Source organism: Necator americanus, chromosome IV (genome assembly GCF_031761385.1).
Source record: "Necator americanus strain Aroian chromosome IV, whole genome shotgun sequence".
Lineage (NCBI taxonomy): Eukaryota > Metazoa > Nematoda > Chromadorea > Rhabditida > Ancylostomatidae > Necator > Necator americanus.
In genome coordinates this window covers 8,319,965-8,340,407 of record NC_087374.1, presented here as the reverse complement: position 1 = coordinate 8,340,407, position 20,443 = coordinate 8,319,965, and the positions used below count along the sequence as shown (strand labels likewise).

The window sequence follows — 20,443 nt, the reverse complement described above, 5'->3', positions numbered from 1 at the left end:
TAAGCCGATTTTAAGACAAAAAAGGTTTTTAGGATTCTAGGAGGTGAAAGACTCCATGGGTCATCGACAAGGAGACACTTTCCTTTTATCCTAGAAAAGTGGAGCAGATTTGACCTTTCATTTCATTTCATTCAATCGCAAGCACTTTTCTTCTGAAAACCACAATCAACAGGAAATTAATGGCCACCCACTGATATGTGTACATACACTTCTTTGAGCAGTACAAGTGCAGTTGGAGTGAAAGGGAATGAGGTTAGACCTCCGGTGAAAAGCTCTGGATACCTCCTATGCTAGAGCGGGACAAGCAAAATATTAAAATGAAAAGAAAAACACCATTAAAATGACAGGAATAAAAATAGCAGAGAAGGTTGTGTGTAAAATGCAGTTGTAAAGGTAAACCAGCGGTTTTTTCTTCTGTTTGTGAAAGCATCGCTTGTCAAGTGATCCGATCCGATGTCGCTTTCTTTCAAATCACAAGAGGTCTGGGAGGAAAAAATAAGGAGCTTTGTGGTGTAATTCGATGTGGTGATGTTTAACAAGCTTGAACAACATCAGAAAAAGGCACACAAACCCCCCACTGACGCCTGTCAGCTGAGGAGGTCACGCCGACATCAGTCGACCTCACCTCACCGTTCGCACGCCACTGTGTTGATGATTTAATGACGAGAATTGTGTTGGTCGTGGTAGTGGGCCACAAATTCCCGTCGGATGACCGCGAATCGCAGCTAATCCAAAACGTAACCGGATTACTGTACACGGAGGTAACTGCAGCAATTACTTAGACACAAATGTAAATATGTACGCAACGGGGCGCTACCATGTCCACGGCCATCTGCGTATCGTTCGTGGCTACGAACTCTCTGGGTTTTGCTGGGAGCATTGCGCGAGAACGTGTTTTGATGATGAAAGGGGAAAGAGTAGACACGGACGCTCTTGGCCGGTGGCGTCTACTAAGCTCTCGACGTCCATAACTCCCCGTTCCCATACTGAGCTTAGTCGATTTCACGGATGGCTTGAGTAAGAATGATCGAATGGAGTAGAGAGAAGATGGAAATGGACAAAGGGCAACGGCGGAGGTGGGGGGATGCGAACGGGTGCGAGCAGTACGAGGTTTTCGGCAAAATGTTCTTCTGATTTAGCTTATTACGCTTTATTTGCGCAATTTTTCAAACATACAATCGATAAGGGCGGGTGTAGTGCAGCGGTTAGAGGTTCTGCTTCCTGCACGATCGATCGGAGGTTCGAATCTGCCCTAATGCTCACCAAGCCTTTCATCCCTTCGGAGGTCGATATATTGGTATCACACTTGTCTGGGAGGATCAAAACACCGATTTGACCCATCGGCTAGCCACCGCAAGTCATTGTATAGGCCAGTTACACGTTCGTAAACCTCAAAGGATTCTGAATTGAAGTGAACGTGGAGGCGCATCCCAAGCGGATTGATTAACGCCAGAAACTTTATCCTTTATTTTATTATCGATAAATTCTCATATTTAAGTAGTATTTATTATTTATGATTACTTTTTGATTTTATTTAGTTTTATTTATTATTTATGATTATTTTTTGATTTTATTTAGTTTTATTTATTAGGTGTTGGAAAGCATCTATGAAATAGGTATGAAGTTCTACTACTGCAATTGTTCAACTAAAGTTTGTTGCTAGCACTCCCATTATTTTTTCACCTCAAAAAAAAAACAGAAGAGAAAAACTAGGATGATTTATAGGACGAAAAGCAAAAGTTGTTAGAAGACAAAGAAAGAGGATAATTTTAGAATAGTGTCAGGAATTTTAATGAAAATATTCGGAAAATGAGTAAGCAAATGATAACAGCTGCTCTTTGATTGCTGATTCATTCGAGAAAGAAAATTGATGAGTTTAAGAGAGGATCATTATTGAGCTTTTGCGATCATCCTTATTGTAAAACACTATAATTTTTCATAGATAATTTTCGCAAAGTGTAAAGAACTAAGAAGTAAGAGAAGTCTAAAGATAAAACCCTATGGTTTTCCTCTGATTATTTCGGTTCAAGTCCGATGAGTCCAGAGAAAACGATGCCGAATTCATCTTCAAGGACTATCCAGACCGATAATTCAAAGACATATTGTTTAAAAAATACATAAATGTGCAAAAATGTATAAAGTTTCTTTCGAATTTCTGATAGCTATGTGAGGAAAATAGGATGAGGAAACGACAAATTCCGCTAGAAAAACTTCATTCAGAATCAGAAACTTCATTTTCAAGGGAACCTAGTCGCAGTGGAGCTGACGTGGGAAGACGTGTGGTCGCATCGTCGTCGTCGATGTTGCACTGCTGCGATATTATTGTAAAGCGAAGAGACTAATTGAGGTAATTAGTAACATTTTCCCTGACAAGCAGCTAGGAGTGCAATAAACGACGGGAAATCCTCTACTCGCACGTCCTCACAGTGAGTTGAAAAGGAACGGATAAGGTCATTGGCGTTTTCGGATCAATCCTTCCCCAGGAAATCCAACGCGTTCGACTTCAGATCCAATAGAGAGATTGGTAAAGACGCATGTCGCCTATACGATGACTTACTGAGGTCAGTTGGTACTTCAAGTCAGTCTACTTATTCGTAGAAACAGATCTAGTAGCAATTTTTATCGTCTACGGTCGGAAGAAGAGCGGTTGTAGCGCAGTCGGTACGAGGTTCCGCTGTGACAAAATGTTTAACTCCCTCCAAATTCCTTGATACTTAAAGTATAACATCTTTTTCAACGTATCATCAAAGGCAGCGAACGTAAGCGACTAAATTAAAAATAGCCGTTCAGCCGACTACTGGTCCCAGTAAATATAACGAGAGCACCTTAATAAGGTTAAAAAAGGTTATGGTAGATTTATCTGGACGTTTAGTTCTTGTCTGTTTCTGTTTTTTAGTTCTGTTCGCGTTGTGTTTGACGTGAAATCGTAAGGACGTTGTTTTCAGTTTCTTCCCTTTTTCCTGGCAAAACCGAATGAAACTCTAAGTTTTAAATATGCAAAGAAATTCGCGTGTACTTGCTGAATGCAGCTCTCGACGAGTCTTGAACCGTTGGCTTCCAGAAACAGGATCTCTAATTGTGATCATTATAGGTCCTAACGACGACATGTTTGTGGAGAGTATGGAGGGATGGTGGAGAGACTCATAAACATTTACCTGAGAAAACCTATCAAATGTGAATCTCGCTTCAGTTACAGAAAACTGGAAGTGATGAATAGAGTTATCTCAATTATTGGAATAGAAAAAACGCGAAGAAATGTAGTTAGAAGATAAAAATTATAAGATAGACACTTTCAATGGATTGGGACAGCAGTAACAACTAATATTTATTAATAAAGCCTTTTTCTCTCCTCAAAAATGTATCGGCAAAAATATTCTCTTGTTAGACGTCAGCTCATTTCGATTTGTTTCAAACAGCACAAAATAACAAAACAATTTATTTATTTATTTATCTATTTATTAATTCACATACACCAATGGTGCACCAAAAGAAAAAAGCACATTTGTCTGAGTCAGAACAAAAAAAAAATGGCAACGTTATTGTCAGACATTGTCAATTCTCAAATTTTTAAGCTTACTTCAGAACCCTTTATTGAAAAAGATTTTTTCAATTGAATAAACGTCGCCCAACGGGAAACGTTACTCGGTTCAGATACATTATGAGCCAATAAAAATTCATAAGCGGAAAGTCGTTTCTGAACTGGAAACGCTTCTTCCACAAATGGAGTAGGTCCCGCAGCGAACTGCCTGTGCACGAGAGTTTGCTAAAGCAAAATAGCTGAATAATATTGAATAGCAGAGTTGAAAAAAAACGGTCACCGATGGTTCCGCTTACATCGTATTTGTCCTCTCAAGGACATATATACTGGATCCGGGGTTAGAACCACTTCCTTAAAAAAGTGGATCGAACTGAGACAGTCCAAAGAGCATTTCTGCATGTGTACTCTTTGCCTTCGGCTGAAGGGGTTTGCTGTTCTTGAAATTCTTGAGATTCAGTTTTACAAATGTGCGGCTTCGTTTTTTTTATTTCGAATTTTTGAATTATTTAATTTTTCTTCACATATAGATATTCGCATCAACCAGCCAGCCATTCAGCAGCAACTTCCCAGGGAGTGGAAGAGCCTCGAGACCAGAAATATGTGGTTTTCTTGTAATCGTGTGCAGACGATACGCTTGCGCAAGGAAAGAAAGCGAAAAAGAATGCGTTAGTGTTGGATGTAATTGTATTTTGAAGAATTTTTGTAGAATTAAAGATGTAGCACTCGAATTTCAAAAATTCCTGATCCGGGTAAAGAATCACTCACTATAGTATTATCCTTTGAACGGAAAAATATCAGTGCAGAACAAAATTCCCCAAGATTTGTGCTTGATTTCGGCTACATGTTTAGAACAAAATTTTTTTTGACTTTTTATTTTAATTTTTTGAGGCAATTCCATCTTAAAAAAAGATAAGACGATAAAATGTTTAGCGTGAATCAATCCGCTTGGGATGCGCCCCACGTTCACTTCAATTCAGAATTGTTTGAGGTTTACATACGAATAAGTAACTAGCCCACACAATGAGCTAGCCGATATGTTGTGATCAGTGTTTCTATCCTCCTAAACAAGCCTGACACCAATTTATCAACCCCGAAAAGATGAAGGGCTCGGTGAGCACTAGGGTGGAATCGAACCTGCAGTGCAGATCGATCGATCGTGCAGTCTCAGCCTAATCTTTTGCCGACTTCGCTATATTCACCAGGGAAAAGAAAAAAAGGAGCGAAGAATCACTTGTTCCAGACAAAGAATCACTTCCAACAACATGTTCCAATCGTACAGAAAGCATGAATGTAGAACAAAACTTCCCAAGGTTTTCTTCATGTTTGGCTGGATATGGAGAATAAAAATTTATTTTTTGAGGCAAGCCATTTTATGATGGACCTGCTTGGTCGGATAAAGGCTGTTGTCCGGTGCCATATGGTCGGTTGGCTCCTATGCTCCAAGCCGGATAAGCTTCATAAAAATAATTTTAATTAAAACTACCCAAACAAAAAATACTTACGGGACTGCACCGCGGTGTGTGGATTTTATTCGCCTTGGATGACGTTCTGTACGAACGTGTGTGCGGTGGTTCACCAGCCATTCTAGTTAGTGAGGCGGCTCGGTTTCTTTTTCTTTTAGGTGTTTTGTATCTTAGGACGATATCAGTAAGAAGAAAAGGAGGATGGAATATGCATGGGATCGAAAAAAAAATCATCGAACCATTTTCGGCCCTCTGATAAAGACGAAGCTGTCAAAACGTCAAATCATTAAGTTTCACCAAAACCTTGTTGTCACAACAAAAAAAAAACATTAAATGCAGAAGGCTGAGACCGAATTTCTAGTAGAGAAGACTTTTAAATTATCAACTTTATAATTTTAATGTGAAAGAGCGCAGGCGCAGCGCACATTGGATTGGTCAACGTCCGCCTTCGTTTATCCTTCTTTTTCCGAAATCTCCCATAGTTGCAGGGAATTCCAACAGAAATCGGTAATTGACAAAAATTAACAGTTCAGCGCTAAAACACCTCATTCTTCCAATAAACTCTGAGTGCAGTTTTTTAGGAATTTATTGGAAACGTCTGTTTCTGAGACAACTTTTTGGGAAAAGAAATCCTTCCGAAGAAAAAGAAGTCCTCTCCCTGCATGTTCCCTGAATAGCTTGTAGGATCTGCGTGTTTGGATGAATTTTTTATTTCAATTATATGTTTTATATTTCTATCTATGTATGCCCATATTTTTATGTCTGTAATAAATTTTATACAAGAGCAATTTTTAGGAATGAAAAAATCTCCAACATACTGTACATCACATAATATTCATGTAAAATTTTTCAAAGTGCGAATAAAGAAGATTTTATTGAATCATCCAGAAAATTCCTCTTAACACACGGGTATCCGAACTTTTCATTTGATTCATTCCGTAAATCTGTCTTTATTTCGGCGGAACCTCCCTTTTGGTCCCGTTGTTCACATCATTCATGCTATGTGCGGTTGTGTTTTCCGAAAAACAACGTGGTCGGCCATGGTCGTTCCACGCTCCCAAGAGGATCCATAGAGTCAGAGCATTTTCCACCTGCCTATCATGACTGATGAGCGTTATCTGTTTTCGGGCGAGGAGAGACACGAACACATGTTTTCCCAGGATGTTGATTTCAACTGGAGAAGGCTGGAATATCTTCCAGAAGTGCGAAAGTTCGACCTTGAGTCCTTGAATTCCTTGAATCTTGGCATAGAGATGGAATATCTGATCTACATCATATTTATTTTATTTGATAAAATATATTTTACTTTAATTACTAATTAATTATTTTAATTTTATTTTATAAAAATACTAACGTGATCATCAGCTGGCCCCCGCAAATCATTGTAAAGGCCAACACGCGTTCCAAAACCTCAACGACTACGAATTCTAGTAAGACGCGTTGGCGCATCCTAAGTGGATTCATACGCCAGTAACTTTATCTTTTTATCCTTTGTCATATTTATTTGTGGGTTCGAAACGAGAACAAGGGTAAGATTGGCAGGTGGACTAAATTTTTTTTAAATCAGATAACCAGAAGATGTTGACTTCATTTTTCTGATCGATTTCATTCTCATTGCGATACTGGTGATAGTACCTCTCAGACTAAATACATGAAGTGTAAGATGTACCTTATCTACAGTATACGGTCTATGAATGGTTTACGTAAAAAGACGTACAGTACAGTCTGGTGAGAACAACATGAAGCTCAGCACAATTGCGTAGGCGGCTACACTCAGAGCGGCGCGGTGAAGCTAGCGGTCGAGATCGAGATTGGGATCATTGCGAACTTCAGCGATGAGGGAGTAGTGACAAGAAGGGACCTCATCCTAACCGCTACGCTCCACCGCACAGCTTCGAGCGCAGCCGCTTACGCAACTCCACTGAGTTTCATGTCACTTTGACTCCACTCGACTGTCTGGGTGGTCCCAGGTTCGACACTCCTAACCCCCCATCTTCCCAGAGTGAACCCATTTCTCTTACTCCTTCAGGATTGACAAATCGATGCTATGGATTTGAGGAGGAGGACGATAAGGACATCGACTTGAGGTTACATACACCTGTATGTACCCCTATAACTCAGAAGCGAAAACGAACGAGTTGGCCCATTCCCCAGGGATTGATCAACACCGGGCGCTTTAAAGCACTTTAGTACATTTTGTGGAAACTGGGACTTCTTACATGAGAGTAACATGACGTTTGCTAAGTAATAATGTAGTAATAGTATTAAAACTACAACTGTCTGCTTTTTATTTCTGCAAAAAAAAACTATGAACTGGTACTATTGGAGGAAAACCGGGTAACGATGTGATACTAGGTAGATTTCATATTCGAAAAAATAGTCTCATAAATAAAGACCAAGCAGAAAAATGTTTTATAAAAAAATGATAAAGTGTCCGGTGTATAATTACGCTTAGAAATACTCCTATGTATCCATCCGACACCAACTTGGTGTCGTTTAAAGTTTTATGAACGCAACCGTTGGCCCTTACTTAAAGATATCACCCCACGAATCTGCGTGGGGTGATATCGGGGTCGTGCGGGTTTCAAGGTGGGTTATGCCTATACGGGATCGTAGATTATGGGGAAGAGAGTGATTCCGTCCATTTCCTAATCGCCGTAAAAAACGACCCGGAAGATGCGGCTTCGAGCGTTCCGGGGCGCTATTTTCTGCAACGAATTCGATTGAAGCGCGCCAACCTCCTGCACGTGCCGCATCTTCCGGGCCATTTTTTTTTACAGAAATTAGGAAGAAATGGACAGATTCACCCCCCTCCCCATAATCAACGACCTCGTATAGGCATAACCCACCTGAAACCCGTACCACCCCAGATTCGTGGGGTGATGCCTTTAAGACTTGCGTAGGCCAGTCGATATTTCAAGACAGTGCTTAATCCTTCTCAGACTTGTCTGGCACCAATTATCTATCAAACCCTAGGGATGAAGGTCTCGGATCGCCTGGAGCGGTTCCGAGCCATCAACTGTGCAGTCGCGGTGAAATCGCACAGTGACTGCACTCACCTCATACTACAGAACCGGAAGATGTGGTCAATTTGAGCCGCTTCGAGACCGCTTCTACGCCGTTCCAAAGTGATTTCTAGGACAAGAACACTGGTATGGTTTGGTGAAAGTATAGGAGACTCAGCTGTCACATGTCGGGTAAGTTCAACTATAGTACGGTAAAAACGACATGAGGCACGCTGCAATTGCGTACACTGCTTCTCTCGAGGCGCAACGGTGGAGCGTAGCGGCCAGGAGCGTACTGGGACCCTTGCTGGCCCCATCCATTGCTGCAGTTTGCGATGGTCCCACCACGGTTCCAACTGCTGGCTGCACCGCGCCGATTCGGGCGCGTACGCAAATGCACCATGCTTCACGTGGTTTTGACCTGAGTATACGGTAGGCCCTCCACAACCTGCTACTAACATTTTACAACCGTGGGAAAGTTGATAATTCAGATTCTATTACGGAATAAACACAAAAACTTAAAGATAAACATTTATCAAGTAAATACCAGAGAAACCACATGGTGGATTTTGAAGTATATAGAAAAAATGAGCAATTTCGAACATTGTTGAATCCATAAAATAAGTACACATTTGCGGAAATAATGCGGTCCATGTCTTCGTATCAGTATCACTTAAAGGAAAAAAAGAACGGCAGGCACATCGTTGATGGGACCGCCGTCGTATGACAGTTGAATACAATCGAGAAGGCAAGCATGTCGTAATTTTTCTCCGCAGTTTCTTTTTTCCTCCTTCACGAAAAAAAAATGTGCAGGCGAAGGTGGATTTCGGTTCGATTTCTTCTATTTCCATTTCATTTTCATATCACTGTCGTTTGTCGAATGATCAGAGGTCTTGTTTGTTCGGTAAACCGTGTACCGGCAGGAATGCCACCATATTCACGAGCTGTACAGCGCGGGCTCTAAAAAATACATACGTTATATACGGTAATTTCTGGAAGCGGATATTCTGCAATTTCGTGCAAGTGATGCTTGAACTTAGATGAAGCGATTTTGATAAACTAGGTGGTGAGTGGCAGGCTCGTGCTATTTCTAACCTTTTACAAAGTCAGAAAATTAAAATTTCTTTGAAATAAATGAGATTTAATTTGTATTTTGAGTTTTTAATGTCGGAGAAGCGTACGGTAGATGCTTCGTGACCCGAGCAATTAGAAGAATTCACACTATTCACGATGAACGCAGCCTCGCGACATCTTTCTCGTTTTTTTTAGACGTTTTTTTTTTCCTAGACAGGAATGATTTTCTCTTCCGTATTTTCACAGTGTTCTAACTTTGCTCCCCATCTTTAGTCCACCTTAAAATCCGACTATTCCGGCACAATCTGCTATCCACAGAATATGTGGATACGCAAAACTCCAAAGCTACAAATTCAGCAGTCAGATGGATCAATAACCCAAGACTGATCGATTCACCCGACCATGCAGCAATTTACACAATGAAATGAAACAATAAATCGCATTTCATTTCTTTTATCTGTTATTTTTTTATTTCTTTTATTTTTGTTTCATCTCATCATCTGTTTAATGAGGAAAATTACTTCATCGGCGACTTTCTTCATAACTTTACTCTAACTGCTTTCATATCCTCATATCTACGGACGTAAAGAGTTCGGTCGTCGAGAAAAATGGATGCTTGTGATCAGCTTCATATTTCTGTTTGCATTGGATGTATCAAGGTTTCTTTTCGACACACGCAAAATATATTTCGATATTTACTTGCTAGTGAAGAGAAATTAACAAGAAATGAGAATGAGAATGAGGATTAATAAGAAACTTTTTAAAAAAGCGAAAAAAACCTATTTGTGAAAGATAGGAAAGTGCTTATCTACCCCACATAATTCGAGCCTTGCCAAGAATTTTGAAGCGAACGTTATCAGTTAAATCACTCAATTTTCACTTGAGTAACATACTATTTCAGTTAAATACAACTTCAATTATCAATTAATAATATATTTGAAATATAAAACATATGTACATAATATAATTATAATAACGATTATAATTACTATATAATTTCAAACATATGGCGACTCAGTAAAGTGGTATTTATTTCGATAGGTATTATTCTTCATAAAAATAAAAAGTAAAATAAATATAAAATATGAAATAAGAAATATATGAAACTCTCTATTTGCAAAATTATAATATCCAACCAAATTGCATCCTTTGGCTAATTGTACCTGCATGAAGTGTATGTATGGATGATGGATAGTGTGAGCTTAGTATTTACAAACAATGTGGTTGCATATCTTTTTTCCCCACATTTTATGTTTTCTTGTCCGAAATTTGCAAGGTATTCTGTTCTGAGAACGGTTGAAGGACAATCAGACAATCAACGCCAAACTTTACGTGAAACAACTCTAGAAGTTGCTCGATGCAATGCATGAAGGACGTCCAAAACTCCTCACAGTCGCAGTGGGACAACGCGGGACCTCTTACGTACAGCAAAGTTGACTCAGAAAAAGTCTGGCCTGCACGTTTGTGTGCTCCAACCTCACTATAGCCCTAGTTCTTTCCCAACCGACTTTCACCTGTTCTGGGACCTGAAGAAGAATTTGCACGGAAAAAATTCGAAAACCATGATGACTTCAGAAACGTACTTAAATACTTTTTGTCGCCTTAGCTTAAGCTTCTGGAGGAAGGGCATTGATACCTTGCAAAATAAGAGCAGACTAGATAAGTATAAAAGGATAAAGCGTCAATTTCCGTCCATTTCTTTCTAATTGCCGTAAAAAGCGGTGCAGAAGATGCGGCTTCGAGCGTTGCGGGTCGCTATTTTTCTACGAGAAGTTCGATTGGAGCGCGCCAGCTTTGTGCACGAGTAGCATCTTCCGGGCTGTTTTTTTTACGGCAATTAGGAAGAAATAGACGAAATCACCCTCCTCCCCATAATCTACAATCCCGTATCCTGAAACCCGCACCACTCCAGATTCGTGGGATGATGCGATTAAAGACAAAAAACAATAAATAAAGTGCCTGGGGTTAATCCGTTTAGGATGCGCCCCACGTTCAGAATCGTTTGATGGCTACGATCGTGTAACAGCCTGTGGAATTACTTGCGGGTGCTGATCGGTGTGTGAAGTCAGTGTTTTTATCCTCCCAGACATGTCTGGTGCCAATTTATCGACCGCGGAGGAATGAGAGGCTTGATTTGCACTATGGAAGATTTGAACCTCCGATCGATCGTGTAGGCAGCGGGACCTCTAACCGACTGCGCTACACCCGCAGACTACATATTGCCGTGCCGTACATTGTTAATCCATGATTTGTACTAATAATTTTTTCAAAGTGGGTAAAGATATGCAGAACGAACAGTTTTCTGTTACTGTTTCGAATTTTGCGAATGAGCTACTCAAAGTGAATCAAAGGTTTGAAGACAATTACGTTACTATCTGTTTTATATTTTTATTCTGTGCACCATCGAATCAGAAAAGAAATGCCAAAGGTGATGTTGGAAGAGGCCTCTTCAAAAAAAATTTGAAACCTTTGGTAGATAAGAAAATAAATGAAAATATAAAATAGTTTAAACAATATTTTATAATATTAATTAATTTATTTAATAGTATAATAAAAATAAAAACTCAATAGATAATAAAAATATTTGTGTCATAAAAATATAAAATATTCGTAAAACGTAGAATATAGAACCTATATTTACTGCATTCTATTCTAAAGTATTTCTTCTGCTAATATATTTAAAAATCTAAAAGAACTTGGCAGACAGTTGTAAAGTATAAGTAATGAGTTCAAATTAGTTGATTAAAAACGATATGACATGTTCTAAAAACAATCGGCGTAAAATATGTTGTATCGGCACCATGCGACGCGTCCACAATAAAAGCGTGCACTGAGCGCTCTCTAAAGTATACAGACCACTCTTGTTTTCGCTTTATGCAGTTTTTTTAGAAAATTATTTTAAAAAAAAACTTCGTTTTGCCTATTAGTTTTGCAATTACTTCATAAAGGTTTAGTAGTAAAGTTGTAGTATTTATTGCATACCGTTATGCTTTTTCTGATACAAAACCCTCTTAAATTATAAAATTACTATATTATAAAGCTTGAATAAGACTATGTAATCTATGCAAAGCTCTTTCCATCAATTTGATTGTTTACTCTGTTTTTAGGATGCCTCCAAGGTTTTAGTGCGTAACAATTTGATTTTTGCCGCATTTTTTTCCAATCTTTTATGGTGTTGTATACGATTAGCCCTCTCCATAGTGGTGATACTAGGAAAATACTTTTTCGCTAGTCGCCATAATTTCTTCTGATGCTGTGGCATCTCTTCGAAGAGTTTGTTCTATAGGAATTGGATTCTCGCCTCATTTTTTGTATGGATGTGTATAGTTGGTACTTTTCTAAGACTTAGCAAGCGCTTTTAATGCGCTTTCAGCGCTTTAGTTCAGGCTAATTACGCTCTTATTATGCAAAATCCAAGCAAAATTGGTCAGAAATCAAATTCCTATGCACTGAAGTCTTCGAAGAAATGTTTTGCGATCAAAAAGATTTAATTAACTTATAAAGAGAACAAATGAAAGAGAAAAAAATGTTAGAAAAAAACTTTTTTAGTATTACGAACATGAACGATGCTGGTCGAACACGGTTCAAAATGAGAATGTGACAGAAATTAAACTCCTACGCATTAAGCTCCTGGAGACGCTCAAGTAGCAAAAGAAACTAAACTAAAGCAGAAAAGAAGACAAACTGAGAACTGTAAGAGGACTTTGCTCGACTACATAGTTTTATTCATGCATTATTACACAGTGGAAAGAAAAACATCATGGAAGAGTGCATATGTAGCTGTGACGAACGAGCTGACTTTGTGTCAAGACCTTTGGCGGTTATAACTTTGTTACTATTAATACACAGTACGTCCGGAAGATATTACAATAGTTTTTTTAGATTATTTATACCAATAGTGGCTCTTATATTGATATCGTTCCACTCGAAGCAAAGGTAAGGTATAAATCCAGGAAGAAATCGGTCAGGGTTTCATTGCTACAGAGCTTCAAGACCTTATAGCCTCATTGCATGGTCGCTATCGTCAGGAACGCCTTCAATACCAATGTCCTCCGTCCAAGCCAAAAGGCAGTATCTTCTCCCTCAATCGTTCCTCATGCCGATCTTTACTCAATATCTGCTCTTCAATAGCCGAAGGGCAGGAACAGTCGACGTTAGTAATTTTGCCTATTGATTATCATAATAATAAAAGACAAAGTCAATGGCGTATCAATCCACTTGGGATGCGCCAACGCGTTTTACTGCTGTTTTAATTCGTAATCGTTGAGGTTTTGGAACGGATGTTGGCCTTTACAAAGAATTGCGGGGGCCAGCCGATGATCAAGTCAGTGTTTTTTTCCTCCCAAACAGGTCCGCTACCAATTTGTTGACCCTAAAGGGATGAAAGGCTTGGTTTGCACTTGGGCGGTTTCGAACCATCGAACTTGTGGCTACAACGGACCTCTAACCGACTGATCCACACCCGCCTTATCGTAGTAATATCGTCAATAAATCTATTCAAGAGTAATTAAGCACAATCCTGTATACTGCGTGGCAGTTCCTAGGGAACTTGGGCGAGTAAACTTAACTACTTAACTACTACAACTACATAACTTAACTACATCTTCGCAGTCGTATGCAGATCAGATGCTGATTAGTATTAGCGGAGCGATTCTATCAGTGCAGAGGTCAGCTAATATCACGGAGGTAAGCACAGCACGAGGTTTCGAGTTGTACTGGTTTTTGGTTTCGGTTGTAGCATCTTACGGAATGATGGCTTGTACTGGATGAGAGATCCGAGAGAATACGTTACAAACTACAGGTTCTCGACTTCCCAGGTTAGCCGTAATGAAGAGTGTTAACAGTTTTGCTGCTCATGCTTCATATTGATTGATAATCAACAAAAAAAGCTTCGACGGGAAAAGGGAAAAGAAATCCTGGAAGCTTTCAGCATATTATCGTTTACCACGAACGCGTCGCGTCACCCCGATACAACACGTTTTACGCCGACTGCACCATAGTCAGGTCAAAGCGACATGAAGCACAGTGCAATTGCGTAAGCAGCTGCGCTGGAAGCGGTGCGGTGGGGCGCAGCGGTTAGGATCGATTGAGGACCACTGCTAGTACCGTTCATTGCTGCAGTTCGCGATGGTCCCACTTACGCAACTTCACCGTGCTTCATGTCGTTTTAACTCTACTGTATTCTTTCGTCATTTTTTCCGCGTAGACATTGATTAACCTCACGTGCTTACTGTACGAAGATTTTTTTGTGTTAGTGCAATAACAGAAGTAGTGCATTCTCAGTGCAGTGAAGACAAGTACTATAACCAAGGAGTTATGAGAAACTGAATGTTCATAACTTAAAGGCATCACCCCACGAATCTGAGGTGGTGCAGATTTCAGGTGGAGTATTCTTATAAGAGATAGTAGATTATAGAGAGGAGAGTGATTCCGTCCATTTCTTCCTAATTGCCGTAAAAAACGGCCCGGAAGATATGGCGCCGCACAAGGCTGGCGCGCTCCAGTCAAACTTCTTGTAGAAAAAAGTGCGCCAGAATGCCCGAAGCCGTATCTTCCGGGCTATTTGTTACGGCAATTAGGTAGAAATGGACGGAATCACTCTCGTCCCCATAATCTACTATACGAATACTACATATACAACAGTGCTTGATATTTATTTTGACGTAGGTCCACGAAAGAATTTTTATGAGTCCCCTCTAAAAAAATTTGAGCGCTGGAACATTTTTCCCCGTTTTTATTATTTTTCTTCGCCGTGCTATTATCCCCAGCCTACAGGTTGCTGAGGATTTGACACTTAGCCAAGTTAAGCAGCAAAACATGTGGATGGAGGCGGCCACGTAAGCTCCAGACACTCAGAAAAAATCGATAGTAATAACATCGTAATCTTCCATTTAGCTTTATCCTTCTTTATTTTGGCGGTGTGATTAACATCTACGGTAAATACAGTAGTGGGCGAGTCTACGCAAGATAATTTTCACCTCCAGAAAAATATATACAAGCATTAGATGTTTTTGTGGGGGAAAAATGCAGCGTCTTCGAGACAGAATTGCTTTTTTTCCATACATTCGATCATTTCCAACAGTTGTTATCTGAGAAATCCTCGGAATCAAAGGGATTTCAAAGATGCAGCTACAATATCCAGCTTTTACGAGAATCCTCTGTAAGACGAAACGTCATTCCCTTGCGTTTTCCCAACATTCATCAAGAATATTACTTCCTTCTAGATCCAGGGATCCTTCCTGGGCTTAAGGGGCTTTAATATCTACAACGCAGGAAGCATGAATTGGGTTTTGACGTGGGGAAATAATCCATGACTAGTTTCCGAATTTTTTTTAGACCCAGTAGCTTTATGTTGAGACTATGGCTTAATATATACATGTACTATAGCTGGGCAGAAAAAAGTTGAATAGGAAGATTTTTATTTTTATGCTATTTTCGGTTTGCATTGCTCCCTATATGATTTTTTAGTTGCTTAAATCAATTCGATTTTCCCTTGCGCTTAACTGTGATGGCGACGTTCACCTTGAGGTTCAACGAGATGGGACCCGATTCTCAAATCTTAAGAGCACTACCTTCTTATTTAGCGAATATTTTTAGAACTATTAATGTATAGTGTGCAAAATGCAAAAGGAATTAGATTTTTGACCTTCAACAAACGATTGTTAGATAGTAAGCGATGTAAGATCGCAGCTTCCTCCTGCCGCTTAACTGCTATTGCTTGCGACATGTTTGGCAGCGGTTGTAGTGAGTTAGAGGCTGGAGGGTTATATGAGTTGATTAACTGCTAAAATGTGTTTGTGGCGAGTGACTGGGGCTGCTGGAGGCATCCAGCTAGGTGTGAGAGTTCGCCGCCATCTAGCCATCGCTACCGCAGCCATAAAGCTATAAAATCTAAAGCTAAACAAATAAAATAAATAAAAGTTCCACGCTGTCGGATTAGTGCGCTGGCACCAGATAGCTATAAAGTGGTTTGCGAAGGGTGTAATAACTAATTCTAAACCTTCTACAAATTAATTGTTACTGCGCTTACGCAACGCTTACGCGGCCGAGGGTAGCGGTTAGGATCGCGCGGAGACCCCTGTTATTACCAATCATCGCTGCAGTTCAATGATGGTCCCAGTTCGCCTCTCTTGTTTGCTTCGTTAGCCCGAAGAAAAATGACCGCTAATCGGGGATTATGGCCAACGGCTCCCTTGGATTGTGCTACAGCGGCAGCTGGTAAAGACTGTAAAAACATCTTAGAACGAACTTTAAATGGGTGTTTCTTCTAAAACCCTCTAGAGAAAATGTAATGGGATGAATGTAGCAGCGCGATGTAATTAGTATTTTCAGCAGCAATTATCCTCAGATCCTGAACAGAATTCGAAATTTGAATACACCAACAGCGAAAAAAAAATGATGTGGAAGTGCTTTTCTCTTTCGAATAAATCGAATGCTTATACTTAAATGTACGTTTTTGGATGCGAATAAAACCAGGATATTTAGCATATGTGAGGATCTAGTTGCTCGTTCCTACGCCTAACTTTATTTTCTAATAATGGACCATAAAGGAGACGAATGGAAGAGGAAATTCCGGTACCATACAAGTTAGGATACCAATCCCAATTTTTCTCCGATGAAGATGAATGAGGGTTTCCGCTGATCACGAATAAGGGATTCACCGCTCTAGGTACTGGTAATCAAGTCACGCCAGTTGCGGTTAACGCGTCCCACTGATGCGCCGCGTACACGTGCGGTTCTTGTGGTTTTTTTCTTCGCGTGTGGTTTTTGGGAAACGTAGAGTCTAAACCTAGTGCGGATGTTGGCGTGAACGAATGTTCTATTGGTTATCAGCGGGGTCATAAAATCCTTAGAAATCCTATAAGGAAAAATTTGCGGTAGGATACCACAAGTAGAATAGTACCGAGAATCCTCACTGACTTCCACCACACATCACAAATTATAGTTTTAAGAGGTTTTGGAAATGATGTGCTCTTATTCTAGTGCATAGCTCAGTCTCAAAAGCAGCATACTCTGAATCTGACGGGTTTCTGTATAGAAGCTTTCCACGAGAAATCCATACAACGTTAAATTTGTGGTGTGCTGGCTTTAGGCACGGCTCTATCTTAAACCCCAAAGCACTCAAAAGTTTGAGGCAACGCAGGATATTCTTTCCAGAACCTTTGCAACTAATGCCTATTGACGTATGTTACCTTGGAGGTTTTCTTTCTTTTTGCTCTAAATACTTGACATTTCTCGTCAAGGTTTCGTGCGCAAAAGTGAGGACAGCTAAATGACGAAGAACCAAGCAAAAAACCACTCAACTTAACAGAACCAAGGAGGCAGAAAAACTGAATTAACGCAATAAAAGCGATATAAAACAGGTATTTGAATCATCACCTAAAATCATACCATCGAGCCGGGGATGACGGTTCCAGATCGTGAACGCGCGCTAAACTCAATTTTTATTTTGTGACTCCGTTTATCACCATTCTTACTGGAAATGTTTTCAAATTTTCGTTCGAAGAAGAGGGAAGAAAATAGATGAGTTCGAATTGTTTTCACCATACCTTCGTGCATGCTCGCTGAGCAGTTTGAATTCTTGGAAGTGTACGCACGGAAGAAACCGTGAAAAGTAACAGAAACCCTCTCGGAAACGAGCATTTCGTAGGAAGTACACGATTGGATTAACCATGGAATGCATCATAGCTAATCCATGAGAGAACCACCTGGAAAAAAAAACATAATAATATTTATACCCATACATGTAGTTGCCGAATGTGTTCAACTGGTTTCGATTGGGACCGACTGGAACAGAAAGAGGCTGCATACGAAGCAGACGAGGAAGGCGCATTGCGGCTGACGCGTTGCGGCCGCTCAGTTGAACACATTTGACGTCGACTATGTACAGCAGGGAGGCAACTAGCGGAATTTGAGGACAATTTTTACCAACTAACCATATGTAAAGGATAAACTTCCAACTAGCAACGCTAGGCCATAAATCAACTATAACATTAATGAGAAGTAGAAGAGGTAGCCAACAAAAGGCAAACATAGCAGAGATCAGAATCACCATCGGGATCAACTGAAATGAAGTGAGCAATTAGAGGAGGTGGAACTATTAATGAACTGCGGAAGTTCAACCACTTGCCTTTTTGACACTCTCGTGCCTCTCCATCACAACTTTTTTCGTTGAACTAGTGGGTCCGGGGATTCGACTGTTCCACATTTTCATTCCAATAAATGTGTACGTAATGATGAGCACAGTGAGAGGGACGACGTACTGTAGAATTAGTACAAGATACGAGTAAAGGCGTCTCGACTGGAATAATTGTTGTCAATTACAGGCTGTGGACAATTTCACCAGCGGTATAGTCGGATCATGACGATATGAAGCACGGCGCAGTTGCGTAAAGGGTTGCGCTCAAAGCGGTGCGGTGGAGCGTAGCGGTTAGGATCGAGTGAGGACCATCGCGAATCGCAACAAGGAACGGTTGCCTCGCAACTCCACCTTGTGTTTCATGTCGTTTTGACCCGACTATACGGTAACTCATTGATGATAATTGGTAGAATATGTTCTCATTGTATTATCCTTTGTATCCTTTGCTTTCATGCTGTTTATGTTTACACTTTATTATAAGCTTGATCCAGGCATGTATAAATAAGTCTGTGAAATATGAAAAAAGTAAGCGGTTCCGAGGCAGGGAAAAAGGGAAGGGAGGGAAGATGAGAGAAGCTCAGAGCGACTCAAGTTAGATATCCAGCAGGGTGCACCAGTTGGAACTGTTCAATTATAAAACTATAATAGGAAGGAACTGGTGTCCTGAAAAGTAAAGAAAATCCCGCTTGGGAACTTAACTACGGGTCCGCTGCCGCACAGGCCCTAGGCTCACCAATGTAGTCATTAATTCTCATTCAATCTCTGTCTTCTAATTTGCTTTTTCTTCCGCTTTAATTCCCATTTCTCATTTTATCTTCATTCATTCACCATTTGTTTTTCCATTTCTCCTTTCATTTTTATTCCCATTTTATCTTCATTCATTTACCATTTATTCTTTCATTTTCCATTTATTTTTGCCTTCTTAATTTTCAGTCTGTAATTCTTTCCGTTGCCGAGTAGTGGTGTAGCTTCCAAGAATGACGGCAAAAAATGCGGAACTCTGATTATAAATCCAGGAATTACGAATAAGTTTCTGTTTATTCGGCAAAGTTACTCTTTATCACCTTCGCATGGTTGTGATGTATGTGCTCGTCGGGAAATTCCATACTAATCTACTTAACACTTCCCACTACCTCTAAGAATATATTCCTACCTTCCCTCTCAGTTCTTCCCTATTTTTCAGGGTTGCAATTCTACGTTGGTGGAAGTTACGACTACTAGTCGTCATAGATTATCCATCCTCACACGAGCTTATCACAAGCTCAGACGGCGGCATCGGCTCGGCTTCTGTTATATCCGATAAGCTCCGTCTTGAGAACTCTTCCAGAATGGGTGTGAAACTAAAGAAAACAGGAAAAACGCGTGTGACTGCTGAAGACTCCATTGCCAGTGCAGTTGACGTGCTCAGTGAACCGAATATTTCTTCTGGAGCACAATCGCGTCACAATGTCCATGAATAGTAAATAAAGAGAGAGAGAGAGAGAGAGAGAGATGAATTTTTGGTCGTTGTCCACTACTGCTATAACTTACAATCCATTCATTCACTCATCCCATTCGTTTTCATTCACTCATCATTAGGAGATGATACCGTAGGAAGTAGCTTCGATAGTAGCTTACGTTTGAAGAGTAACAAAGTCCGGTCAAAAAGATCTGAAGAACGGTGCAAAACAGTAAGCTGCTGCGCTCGAAGCGGTGCGGTGGAGGTGCTGACTGGAATGGACGTGGGACCATCGCGAACAGCAGCGATGGATTGTGCCAGCAAAAGCCCTTCCCCGATCCTAACCGTTACGCTCTACCGCTTCGATCCGGGTCCAACCTCTTACGCAACTGCACTGTGCCTAATGTCTACAGTACAGTTTCGACTCTACAGTAATTTATACTGTAACACAGTGAAGATCCTCTACAAAAACGTGTGCTGTAGGTTCGTCAGAACCACAATGAAACGAAACGCCTGGTTTTAATGGATTTCATAACAGACCGCGCTACACAGAATGCAGTCGAGTCAAAACGGCTTAAAATGTCGTACGACTGCGTAGACGGTCGCAGGCGGCGTGATGGGACCCTCGCTTGTCCTTCCACAGTCTGATTGAACCCAAAGTCAGATCAAAACGACATGAATCATGAGTGTAGTTGCAGTGTATTTGCGTACGCGTTCGAAACGGCGTGATGGAAGCAGCAGTTGGGACCGTGGTGGGACCGCCGCAAACTGCAACGATGGATGCTG

General features: G+C 40.4%; 1 protein-coding gene across 3 annotated transcripts in view; it reads right to left on the bottom strand.

Annotated features, from left to right (window-relative positions):
• Nucleotides 1-8,890: 8,890 nt before the first annotated feature.
• Nucleotides 8,891-20,443, bottom strand: part of RB195_000655 (uncharacterized protein) — a gene marked incomplete at both ends in the record, with an annotated part of 65,376 nt that continues 53,823 nt past the window's right edge. For 2 of the 3 annotated variants that reach the window (XM_064197117.1, XM_064197118.1), the window contains 4 exons: nt 8,891-8,966; nt 17,630-17,788; nt 18,017-18,144; nt 18,211-18,381. In XM_064197117.1, coding sequence (XP_064052998.1) covers nt 8,891-8,966; nt 17,630-17,788; nt 18,017-18,144; nt 18,211-18,381 — 534 coding nt within the window. Of the gene's footprint in view, nt 8,967-17,459; nt 17,512-17,629; nt 17,789-18,016; nt 18,145-18,210; nt 18,382-20,443 lie in introns of all 3 variants that reach the window. The other variant, XM_064197119.1, reaches the window with a different exon arrangement.